This window comes from Ahaetulla prasina, chromosome 1 (assembly GCF_028640845.1).
Source record: "Ahaetulla prasina isolate Xishuangbanna chromosome 1, ASM2864084v1, whole genome shotgun sequence".
NCBI lineage: Eukaryota > Metazoa > Chordata > Lepidosauria > Squamata > Colubridae > Ahaetulla > Ahaetulla prasina.
The window spans coordinates 302,664,989-302,677,756 of record NC_080539.1 but is presented as its reverse complement, the minus strand read 5'-3'; the positions used below and the strand labels follow the sequence as shown (position 1 = coordinate 302,677,756).

Here is a 12,768-nt window from a genome sequence, read left to right as displayed (position 1 = left end):
ATCATCATCATCATCATCATCATCATCATCATCATCATCATCATCATCATCATTATTATTATTATTATTATTATTATATTTTCAAAGAAACCAGTGGGGTGCATTTACTCTGTGTATGCTCTCTAGCCAATTTGGTACTGATCTTCTGAACTGATAAGTTTTTCAAAGAAAAGGCAGGAGGTCAGGAGGCTTGAAATGAGTATTGTAAAAAGTCCACAATTTCCAGCAGTTGCCCAAGTGGCTCACCTCCTCTCTCCTGCTTAAAGCAGGTTTATTAATTCTATAAACCAGCAATCTCAGAGGCATGTAATTACAATACGTGGATGGGTTCACAAACTAAATTTGTAAATCTTTGTCCAGGAGTACTTTCAGCTTCACACATTTGCAGATAAACCCCAGTAAGAAGACTTATCAGTAAAAATATGAATGTGTGAAACAGATGTCTATAGAAGCTCCATTTATTTGACTAAAATGAATTTGATCTTTCACTTAAATTCCTGAAATTTTGCAGCATTTTCTTCTTTTCCTTTCATTGTTGTTATTCAGTTGCTTGGCTGGTTTCAACTCTATGACTCAATGGATAACATTTTACCAAGTTTTTTTCCCCCTGAATAATTGCGACAATGTACAGTCTTGGCTCATTCCTTTCCCTGGTTTGAACCACTTCATTGCTCTATTATCCATTCTAACTATTCTTCGCCATCATAAAAATTCTTCAGCAAACAGATAAAGTGGTATGGTACATATGTTTTTAAAGGTTGTACGAGTTTATTACACATTTGCCTCCTTTGCAGCGATAACACACTGCTGGGTCATATCAGTTTGCAGTAGTTTAAGATTCTAATTTTTTTTCAAAACAACGAGTATCAAGCCTGTTGTCCCTCATCTGATACTTGTACATTTAATTTTTATTTCTAAAGTAAAGAACTTTGCAGTAGCTGTTGTAAAGATATTGCTGTTACTTTCAATTCATTTCTTCATTCTGGGAAATTCATTTCCGTTTCTGGGAAAGAACGTGTACTTTTAACACATAGTGCAATGTTGTGTTCTTTTCTATTGGTCCTTTTGGACAGATGTTATCCTTTAATATTCCTAGTATTCCTTTCATGGGAGTCATCCCACCAAATTTCCATTATAAAACATTTGCCCTAAGAGATGAAGCTCAGCTTGTTTTCATGCTTCCCATATTTTGAGCATTACTGTTTGGACAGTGAAGTTTATGTATTTTATGAGCCAGCATTCTTTCTGATTGCTCTTGAGCAGTTTAATAGGCTCCATTTAGCAACATTTCCATTTTCTATAGTTCATAACTCCAAGGTCCTTAATTCAGACTTTTGGTTCTACCTCAACAGGATTCAATAAAAAGCCTCCTAATTAATTTTGCTTTATCTAAAACAGGGGTCACTAACCTTTCCGACCTCAGGGACCACTACATTCATAATTTTAAATCCTGCGGACCACTAATATGATCTGCCTAATGGGTAGGCGTGGCTAGGTGGTCATGTGACTGGTTGGGCATGGTCAACTCGATGTCACTCATGTCAAGGGATGCCTTGCTGACCTCTACTTGTCCCTCTTCTCCCAGCCATTCCTCGCCTGCCTGCTCAGGCTCCTTAGGGCTCCAACAGGAAGCAGTTGTTGGAGCTAAGCAGCCACCATGAGAAAAGTTGGCAAAACAGCTGGCTCAGTTCAAATTGGATCTGGCCAAGAAGGAGGCTCAGCAGAAGTGCCTCACTGAGGACTATGAGCATAGGCTTTCCAAGCAGAGGGAAGACCTGTGGGAATGCAAGGCCAGGTACTGCCAGGCTGCCAGGTACCGGGAGGGTGAAGCAGATCCAGAGTCAAAATTTCTGTCCCCCTCCGACCCACACAAAAAGACTCCAAGGGGGAGACTCTGCAGCAATACAAATGTTCATTGCATGTATTCAGCCCAGGGGCCATAGTTTGAGGACCCCTGATTTAGTGCAATATAAAAAATGCAAATAACTTTTCTGAGGACCACCAAAATTTTCTCACAGACCACCAGTGGTCCATGGACCACCAGTTGGTGACCACTGGTCTAAAATACATGTTTGCTATTCTTTGTGAGGTGCAGCCCATTGTATATGAGCAGCCTATCATTTTTTTCCTCGGGCAATGGTTCCAGGATCCAAATCTCCAGCTGCCACATTTTGCATAGCTAGTCATTAATCTTCCTTCCTTCCTTCCTTCCTTCCTTCCTTCCTTCCTTCCTTCCTTCCTTCCTTCCTTCCTTCCTTCCTTCCTTCCTTCCTTCCTTCCTTCCTCTGGGATAGTAACAGATGATAATACCATCTAAACCCAGAGTTTCAGCTTCCTTTCAAGATTTTACATATTTGTAATAATATGTTTATAGTTGTTATTTACTGTTATTTACAGAGCCAGTTTCATCTGTAGGGCTCTGAAAACTTTTTAAAATCTTGCTGTGCAGAGTATCTTCTATGTTGCTAGCTTCTAGTCCATAACTCTTACTCGCTGCATTGGCCCTTCTGTGTCTTTCTTCTAGAGAATTGCTTTCACAGTCCATTTCTCTTGTTGAGAAATCCCTTTTCACTGTCCATTTCTCTTGTTGAGCCTTTTTTCCTTGAACTGACAAATCTTTGCCTTTTTCATCAACTCTGGTTGCTCTCTGCTGGAGGGCGTTGACTTTTTTCCCCAAAGACATTTGCAAGCTCACATTTGCTGAAAGTATACCTGGCATTGTTTTTAGAAAGGAAGAAAAACATGCTACAAGTAGTGCAGTTTATAATCGTACATTTGTGTTAATGGGTCCTCACTTTGTCTTTTTAGAGCACCACAAATGGAAAGATTTGTGTTCCTTTCCTTTCCTTTCTCTGTCTGTTACATTAGCCAGCTATATTCTTGACTTAAAAGGAAAAATTGTTGTGGACTCCCCTGATGGATCAGTAAATTCCTGTTAGGTTCCCCTCTTCTCTTGCTTATTATTGTAAGTATACAAGTAAGCTTATTCATTGGACTAGACTGTGTCAGATTTTTATTTGTAAATTATGATAGCTTTAACTTTTTGTTCAAAAGTAATGGAGAAACATACTATAAGCTTAAATGTTCTTTTTCTTTCTTGTAGGGCACAAAAATTGAGCAATGAATAAATTACGACAGAGCTTCAGGAGAAAGAAAGATGTCTACGTTCCTGAAGCTAGTAGACCACACCAATGGCAGACAGATGAAGAAGGGGTTCGAACTGGGAAATGCAGCTTCCCAGTTAAGGTAAATTAAGGTTCTCCATTCTTTATGGGCATTTGGATTTTTGAGCAAATGTCTGCATGGAAATATATAAAAACATTTTTGCATATGCAAACATGAAAACCAGAGGTGGGTGTTACATACTGTTAACAACCGTTTCGCCCAGAATTGAAAATGTGAGCGCGTGCATGTGCGCGGCATTGAAAAACAGGCGATTATATAGGACCTGATAGCGCCACAGCGGGTGGGCAGGCCCAGCTGCTGGTTGGAACTACCGGTTCACCCAAACCGGTCCAAACTGGCAGCAGCTCACCACTGACGAGACTCTTTTCCTTTATTTGTTTTCTTCTTCCATCTTGTTTGATGTTTGCTGTCACCCCCAGTTTCCTTGAGCAGCTGTGGCTTTTTCTTTTTCTTTTATGAACTGAAAAAACAGCAGAAAGTAAACTGAGGGCCAGAGAGAAAAGACAAGTGAGGAACAAATTTGTGAAGGTGTCTGTATTTATGTGTGCATGTGTGAGAGAGTAAGTGTGAATATATAAGAACAATACATGAGAAATAAGTGAGTGGGTATGAGAATAGTGGGAACTAGAAGGAGGTTTTTGTGTGACTGTGTTTAAAGACACATCTCTGCCTTCTTTCATTTCTAAGAATGTTGTGGATTCATGTTTAGTTCTAGAGATTGTGCTGCTTTTCAAAAATCATTTATGTTCCTTTTTTAAAATCAAGAATAGGAAGATTGGGGATGTGCCAGGCACTAGGAGTGTTCTGGCTCTGAGTTGCTATCTTGAAGGTGAATATATATAGATGAGGTTTATACATTGTATTAAGCCCCAATTTAATTAACCATAGTTTATTGGATGTAAAGCACAGCTGCCTAGGTTTGCACAATTCCATGGTGTAAACCACAATTTAAAAATCATGATGGTTGCTTCCCACAACATGTTTAATGAAAACATAAATCAAATTATAGCTTAAAGGAGGAGTTCTTAGACTGTAAGTCATGACCCTCTTCCAGTAAATATAAGGTGGATCATGGATTCTTGGGTACCTGGAAAGGTTGAAAGCTGGGTGGAAGCTTTGAAAGAAGTGCAGCACTTTCAGAATGATTCCTGGTCATGGCAGGAAGAAGGGAATCAGTGTCTCATGTGATACACAGCACTGTTCTCTCTAAACTGCGCGCGTGCGCAAATGCGCACTGCTGACACGGTCTCTGCGCACAGAAAATCTGTGCTGCGCAGCTAATCAAAGCCTGTCAAATGACGTTGATTAGCTGCGCAGCACAGATTCGGCTAGCTAAAAGTTTTAGCTAGCCGATTCTAGTTAAAAGTTTTAGCTAGCCGAATCTGTTTGATTCTTTTAATAAATCATGTGACTTGAATGGCTGCGGAGCACAGATTCGGCTAGCTAAAACTTTTAGCTAGCCGATTCTAGCTAAAAGTTTTAGCTATTTTTGATTCTTTTAATAAATCATGTGACTTGAATGGATGGATTTAATAAATGAATAATAATAAATAATAATAATAATAAAAATAAATAAATAAATAAATAAATAATAATAATAATAATAATAATAATAATAATAATAATAAATAAATAAATAAAATAAATGAATGGATTTAATAAATCATGTGACTTGAATGGATGCGATGCTGGCATGACCCGCACGTCTGATGTTGCTCACAGTGGTCCAAGGGACCGCTCAGGGAGTTAGTGTGCTTGCTCAGACTCGTGAAAAATTAGAGGGAACATTGATACACAGCCAAGGAAAAGGAGAGGTACAATCTGGTTGCCATTTGCCTTGGAAGGAAATTAACACTCTGACTGGAATCTTCTGACAAGAAATCATCTGGATGAGAGTTGGCATGTTTTGTGAATTTAGACAAAGTGCAGAATTGTCAATTCCAAACTTTGGTAGTTGGAATGGTTGAAAAACAGGCAGGGAACACAGCATCTGGGGAAGCTACTATGATAAAGAAAACATGCTTCCAAGACCCCATCAGGTGACCTTGTTTTACTGAGAGGACCTGGAGCATGCCCACTCTGCCATATTCAGTAGGAATACTGAAGGTAACCTGCATGCTATGTAGGGCTTTAAAGGTGACATCTGACATTTTGAATTGTACCCAGAAAGCTGCTTGAGCTCTCACAGGGCAGTGGTATTACATGGGCATATCAAGAGGTGTCCACTGCTAACTGTACTGTTGCATTCTGGACTAGCTGTGTATTCCAACTGGTCTTCAAGGGCAGCCCTGTGCAGAATGCATTACAGTAGTCCAATTGGAAGGTAACTTAGGAATGAGTAACTTTGAATAGTGAGCCCCAAATTAGGAAAGGGCTCAGCTCATGCACAAAATGAATTTGTGTAAAAGCTTTCCTGGCCGTGGATGCTACCTGCTTTTAGAGCTGAGGCATGAGTACAGGAGAACCTCCAGATAGTGCACCAGCTCTGACTGACGAATATCAGCCCAGTGAGATGGAAGTCACTAGATATGGGAGACCCTAAAACCCACAGTCTCTCAGATTTGTCAGGGTTGAGCTGAAGCCAAATTAATTAATCTAGACCTATGTAGCCTTCAGGCACTAGGAAAGCACCTCAGTGACATCACTTAGGCACCCTGGGGCAGAGATGTACAGCCAAGTATCATCACTATATGGATGGTACTTTACCCTTGTGCCAATGAATTATCACATCCAACAGCTTTATTATTGTGGTCCGCCAGCAGCCTGCGGAGCTGGCAATGGAGTCGGACAGCAATGAGGCTGAGGAAGACTGTGGGCCAGTCCTGGAGGCTGAGGAAGGCCCGGATGAGGGCTGTGTGTTGGAGGCTGAGGTGGGGCCAGAGCCATCGGGGAGTGAGGTGCGGACTCCAGAGCTTCCAGGGACTGACAGTAGTGAGGCAGAGGAACAGGAGGAGCCTGTTCCCAATGCACACATGAGAAGAGCTGCCAGAAAGCAAGAGCAGCTCAAGCAAAGAGAATGATTGGCCCCTCCCATAAGGCTTAAAACAGACCAGCAATGGCATTTAGGCTTTGCCGGAAAACAACATTGATAGCGTCGTCTTCTTGCATTTATTTTGTATCGGTGTCTTCTGAACTTTTGCCAAAAAAGGCCTTTGGCAGTTTGCCTAATTGGACCAAGGTTGTGATAGGACTGAGGAATTTGTGTTGGGAGGAATTTGCTTTAATTTAGTTGAACTATGCTGAGAATGAAGTAATTCTCAGCTGTTCAAATAAAGTTTTTTACATTGACTGAGTTTCCTACTACCTACTGGGGCCTGAATTACAACATTTATGTAGATGTGGGAAGAGAGTTGAGCCCTGATGTATCCCATAAAGCAGGGGTCTAGACTAGATCTCTCCCCTCCCTACCAACAGTGACTGGAATGGTCTTGGATGAAGAAGAGCCATTGAAGAACTGCCTTCTGTTCCAGGTTCCCTCAGCTGGCTCCAAAGGTACCATGATTAATGGTATTAAAAGCTGCTGATGGATCAAGTAGTGGCAAGGTGAAGGTGTACCACTCTCATTCTGGGCCTATAAGAAGTCATCCACAACCGCAGTCACTGCCACCTTGATATTGTGTCCCAATCTGAAGCCTGACCAGTGAATCGAGATTATCAACTTGAAGCTGTAGTTTACCACCTTCTCAACAACCTTCTGCACGAAGAGAAAATTGGACACAGGATGAAAATTGTCTAGCACTGCTATGTCCAGTGATGACCTGTGGAGTAGGAGACAGACCACTGCCTTCTTTAAAGCAGGTGCAACTGTTCCTTCTTTCAAGGAAGCATTCTGGACCCATAATGAATTATCATACTGGAAAGCTTATTTTGTAAGCCTACTAATTGAAATACTGTTAACCTTCTGCCATGTTCAGAGGGTATTTTAATAAAAATGTCCCTATCTATTAAATAAATGTTCTCCAGATTGCTAGGATTATAAAAGCTTCTGCATGTCTTTCATGTTAGTCAGAAATATATAGTTTTACATAAAAAGTTAATTATAGAAAATTGCTAGCAAAGGCAGAAAGTGTGATTCATACTAAAGAATGATAAAAATATATATACTTAATCTGTTTTCCACAGGGAGTCCATCTTTTCTGTGAGTAAATTCTTCATATGCCTAGTGTCTTGAAATAATTTCTGATAAACAGAAGTAACCTTTACATTATGCTCCTAACCCTGTTTTGTTTTTGGTTTCTTTGGCATTTTGATTACTTCAGAAGGGAGGAAGTGACAAATGGTTGCGTTAAAGGAAGCAATTTTAAAAGGATGCGAAGAGAGAGTACATTTCATAACAACCTAAAACATGCCGGGATGTAGAAACCATCAGATTTCTTTAACACTAAGGTTTTATAGTGGTGCTACAGCAGGGGTCACCAACCCCGGCTCACAGACCACTACTGGTCTGTGAGCTGTTCAGAACCGGGCCACAGAAATGGCGTGCATGTCAGTGGTGGGTTTTATTTACCTTTACTACCATTTCGCTCATGCGCACCACATGCGCAGAGCGTATTTGATGACTTCCGGGTAGATGGGTGGAGCCTCCCACCACTACTTGGTTCCATCGAATTGGTGCGAACCGGGAGCAACCCACCACTGGTGCATGTGCGCATCCCCACTTGCACAAGCAGAGGGTGCTCATGCAGATAGAGCTGCATTCAAGTGTGCATGCTTGCTGGCCACTCTCATATAATCATCCCCTTCCCCCTCAAAAGTGTACAAAGCCAGAAACGTTGGTGAACTCTGTGCTACAGGACATTTTAATAATACTCTGATCCTAAATTAAGCAAAAACTCTGGAGTTTTAAACATATTTCATATATATATATATGTATACTCTGCATTTGCACATAACCCCAAACCAGGCTTTCTTCTAACTGTGGTTTCTGGAACAAGCAAGGGGCAGTCTTGCAGGCAGACAAAATAGTCATGGATTGTTTTCTAATTCCTGATAATTTTCCACTTTGTTGCTTTTATTGTAATCTAGGTATTACCCCTCTGTTGTGCGAGCTGGTTATTAACTTTAAAACAGAATAGAACAGAACAGAATAGAATTTTTTATTGGCCAAGTGTGATTGGACACACAAGGAATTTGTCTTGGTGCATATGCTCTCAGTGTACATAAAAAAAAAAGATACGTCCATCAACAATTCTAAGGTACAACACTTAATGATAGTCTTAGGGTACAAATAAGCAATCAGGAAACAATATCAATATAAATCGTAAGGATACAAGCAACAAAGTTAGAGTCATAGAGTCATAAGTGGAAGGAGGTGGGTGATGGGAACGATGAGATTAATAATAGTACAGACTTAGTAAATAGTTTGAAAGTGTTGAGGGAATTATTTGTTTAGTAGAGTGATGGCGTTCGGGAAAAAACTGTTCTTGTGTCTAGTTGTTCTGGTGTACAGTGCTCTATAGCATCATTTTGAAGGTAGGATTTGAAACAATTTATGTTCAGGATGCGAGTGGTCTAAATATTTTCACAGCCCACTTTTTGACTCTTACAGTATACAGGTCCTCCATGGAAGGCAGGTTGGTAGCAATAGTTCTAATTATCCTCTGTCTTGTTGGGTTGCAGAACCAAACCAGACAGTTATAGAAGTGCAGATGACAAACTCAATAATTCCTCTGTAGAACTGTATCAGCAGCTCCTTGTGCAGTTTGAGCTTTCTGAGTTGTACCAGAAAGTACATTCTTTGTTGTGCTTTTTTGATGTTAGCTGTCCATTTTAGATCTTGCGATATGGTAGAATCTAGAAATTTGAAGGTTTTTTAAAAAAAATTTAAAATCTTCTATGGCACATGGCTGGCTCTTCCTAAGAACATCTGCCCATCATATGAGATTGGATAGGGCAGGCACTTTCCTAGACCCTTCCCTCGAATGTTGTTATTTTATAGGACCTAAGAAGCTTGCTGTTTCTCCCTGAAATTTGGCAGTTAGACCCCCACTTTTTTAACATTCTGAAAAGCACTCAAAGCCTGACTTTTTCCTCAAATATTAGGTTAGGATGAGCTTCGTGAAATTGACCTGTTGTGGACTTCATGGGAAAGTTTAGCTACGGTGCCAGGTCTTTAGTTTTAATATTTTTAATATTTTTATTGTACATGGATATGGTTTTATCTCTTGATTGTGAGCCACCCAAAGTTTGATACAGGGTGGTGGTCCTGTTTGATTAGAAATTAGTTTCTAATATTTGTGTTTGTGGGCTTCTTTTAATGACAGATTCATTCACCTATAGGTGAACCTTTTTGGCACTGAGTCCCAAAACGGGAATGAGTGCCAGAAACCAGAAGAGCAGCTCCCCGTCGTGCATGCGTAGGAGTGTCAAAAACTGGAAGAGTAGCTAAGCTTCCGGTTTCTGAGGTTTGCATGCACACCAGTCACCTGGTCATGCACACAAAGTCCAGCTGGCGTGCCGGAAACAGAGAGATGCTCTTTCAGCGCTCCCGCACAAGCAAAGACCAGCTGGCCGGTGTGCATGTGTGCTCTGGAACCCGGAAGAGCAACAGGTGACGGCTGGTGTGCCTGGAGAGATGGCTCTGTGTGCCGCTTCTGGCACGCTTGCCATAGGTTCGCCATCTCGGACCTATATTCATCTCCTTTTGTAAGGGTATTATGTATCTTGAATATATCTGTACTTTCCTAAGCACTTTCTTTTCATTTCTGTGAAATGAATAAGGCAAATGTGGATTTTGATATTTAGGGATAAGAAAGTGAAGCTTAAAAAGAGTTCTCTTTTGGCTGCTATTGGATTACATGACTATAGACAGGCAAGGGTAGAGACAACTGTAATTCAGGATCCTACACTGAAATTCAGCAATGCATGGTTAAAACTAGGATGTATAAGCCATGGTTTAACATTGGGGCTTGTTTCTCAAAGTAACTATGATGCTTCAACTGAGACAGATCACATTAAAATAAATAACCGTCTCACCATTTGATACAAATCTGATTAAGGTATAAACTAAATGTTGTAAATAAATATGTATATTCTCTCAATTTTCAGAATGGTTTTTTTAAATGAAATGATAAAGCATTTTATGAAGGTGAATTTAGATTATTTGTAGGTTTTGAAAAGGCATGAGAAAAGAAGACCTGTTAAAAAAAGACAGACATAGTTGAACAAAGTATTTGTATATATGTTCCTTCGCAAGTAAAAATGCTTTCACGTTTGAATCTGTATTTTGCCCTGTGGCATTTCTTTGTGCAACAGTGTTATAAAATAGATTTGAGTCAGGCTGAAAATTCTAAAATGTCTAATTGTAATTTTAATCCACATAGACAACTGTATCCAGAGATTAATTTTGTAGTCCCAACTGGGATGCTTTCTTGTTAAAGATCACCTGCTTACTCTTTGCCTTGATACACATTAGGGATAGAAAGTGCTTTGAATATTAAGCCAAAAAGGTACTTTAGGGTCAGCATAGGTGCACATTCCCCACCTATCAGTGCTTCTGTAAAGAAGTGGTGTCTTTTCCCAGCCTTTCACAGTAACAGCATGATGCAATGAAAAGTCGTGTTTGAATTAAGGAGAGGCTGACAGCATGCCCTTGGCCATTTCTATGTTGGTTTCTTCAAAGGCATATTTTCCGGGGATTGTGTTGCTACTATGGGAACCAGAAAAAGATGCAGTTTCTTTAAAGCGGGGGGGGGGGGAACCAATAGATGCAGCATGCACAATCAAGCCCCCTCAAAAACACCTCTTTGGCTTTGATTGTAAAGTGTAGCAGATCCTTAGTTCATACATTGCCTTAAAACCCTATTATAAGTCATTGGTTTTATATCATCACTATGGTTTATGAATCATAGTTTTGGTACTGCATTAGATATGAACTTGCAGATTTCATTGATTCAGCAAAAATACCTAAAATAAATCTTAGATTAATGTAGATTAATGTGAACCCAAACTATTATGGTTTGAATGCTTGATAAAGAATATTCAGTTTAAAAAGCTAGTTTTGTTAGCTTTTTGAACAATTACTAGAATTTCTTGTTTTCCCCAAGTGATACTTATCTTCACTTTCCTTTTAATAATTTTACTTCATGCAAGCCTCATTATTTCATTAAAGAGGCACTAAACCTATTGAATAAAAGTCCCTTTGTTTCACTCTATTTAGAGTGCAGGTAGTCCTTGACTTACAACCATTTGTTTAGTGACCGTTTGAAGTTACAACGACATTGAAAAAAGTGACTTATGACCATTTTTCATACTTATGACCATTGCAGTATCCCCATAGTCAAATTCGGACTCTTCATAACATATTTATGATGATTGTTGTTTCCCAGTGTCACATGATCACCTTTTGTGACCTCCTGACAAGCAAAGTCAATGGGGAAGCCAGATTCACTTAACCTCTGTGTTACTAAATAAACACAGGGATTAATTTAAGGAAAAGAAAAGTCATAAAATGGGGCAAAATTCACTTAACAACTGTCTTGCTTAGCTGCAGAAATTTTGTGGTCGTAGGTCGAAGACTACCTGTGCTCATTTTATGTTTTATACCTGATTTCTTGTAACTTAAGAGTTGACTTAAATTGATTCAGTAGCATTGTAGGGAGAACGTGATAAAAAAAGATTAAGAACTGATACAGAGATTTTCATTCGTGGCAGAAGTCTTATCCCCCCCCTCTCTTCTATACTACTATTCTACATTGTGTTTTATTTAGCATTTTTGAGAAGCTTCATTGGTTAATAAAAAAGATTTATGTAAATAAGCTTTTAAGGAGTGTTGCAATGAACTCTGTTCTAGAGACTTTAAAAGTATAGCAATAATTAGAATAACAAACCCATATGGCCTCAAATAAAGTATGAAAGTTAGTTTGCAGTGTTTAAATAGCAGGAAGAAGTCTTATAATAAATAAACATGAGAATTTTGAACTGAAGAAAATGAAAACTAGCATAAATCACAAGACTGGCCAAGTAGGATTTTAAGAAAGGCAGGGAAAGAATTATTATAAATGGTGTTTTTAAAACATACTAAAACAGAAAATTAGTTTAAGGCAGCAGGTTCTATTCATTAGTAAGATGCAAATGAAATTCTGGAAATTCTGGAAAGAAAAGATTTTAAGTTCCTTTCTGTGAATTTGTGGAATAGAATAGAGTCCGCTGCAGCATTTAGTAAGTAGCTCAATTTACCTGATTTTTCTGGTCATTTTAAAGTGACTGATGGACAAATCCAACCACTAAAACTGTGTTCTTCTCTTGTTCCGACATCAGTTTGCTGAGCTTTTAGTTTTGAAGTGTTATGCCTGCCAACAATCTGAGGACCCAGATTGTTGGGGGCAATAAAAGTTGACTTTGAATATAATATACAAATGGATGAAGACTATTGCTTAACACATTGTAAGTTGCCCTGAGTCTTCGGAGAAGGACGGGATATAAATTCAATTTTTTTAAAAAAATGCTCTTTAGGCAAACTAGTGAAATTTAAAAACTACTGATTATGATTGACTTGATTGGAAAATACTCAATTCCCTGAACTGATTGGTTTATAAATTTGAATTATTTAAATTGGTAATATAAATTGGATCTGTATATCCA

At 39.2% G+C, this 12,768-nt stretch overlaps 1 protein-coding gene across 7 annotated transcripts in view; it reads left to right on the top strand.

Moving 5' to 3' along the window:
- The window catches only part of NUMB (NUMB endocytic adaptor protein), an 80,745-nt gene that overhangs the window by 40,668 nt on the left and 27,309 nt on the right, over positions 1 to 12,768 (top strand). For 3 of the 7 annotated variants that reach the window (XM_058161958.1, XM_058161957.1, XM_058161959.1), the window contains exon 2: positions 3,104 to 3,246. In XM_058161958.1, coding sequence (XP_058017941.1) covers positions 3,121 to 3,246 — 126 coding nt within the window. In that variant the 5' untranslated portion in view covers positions 3,104 to 3,120. Of the gene's footprint in view, positions 1 to 2,653; positions 2,966 to 3,103; positions 3,247 to 12,768 lie in introns of those variants that run through there. The other 4 variants (XM_058161956.1, XM_058161960.1, XM_058161961.1 and 1 more) reach the window with 4 other exon arrangements.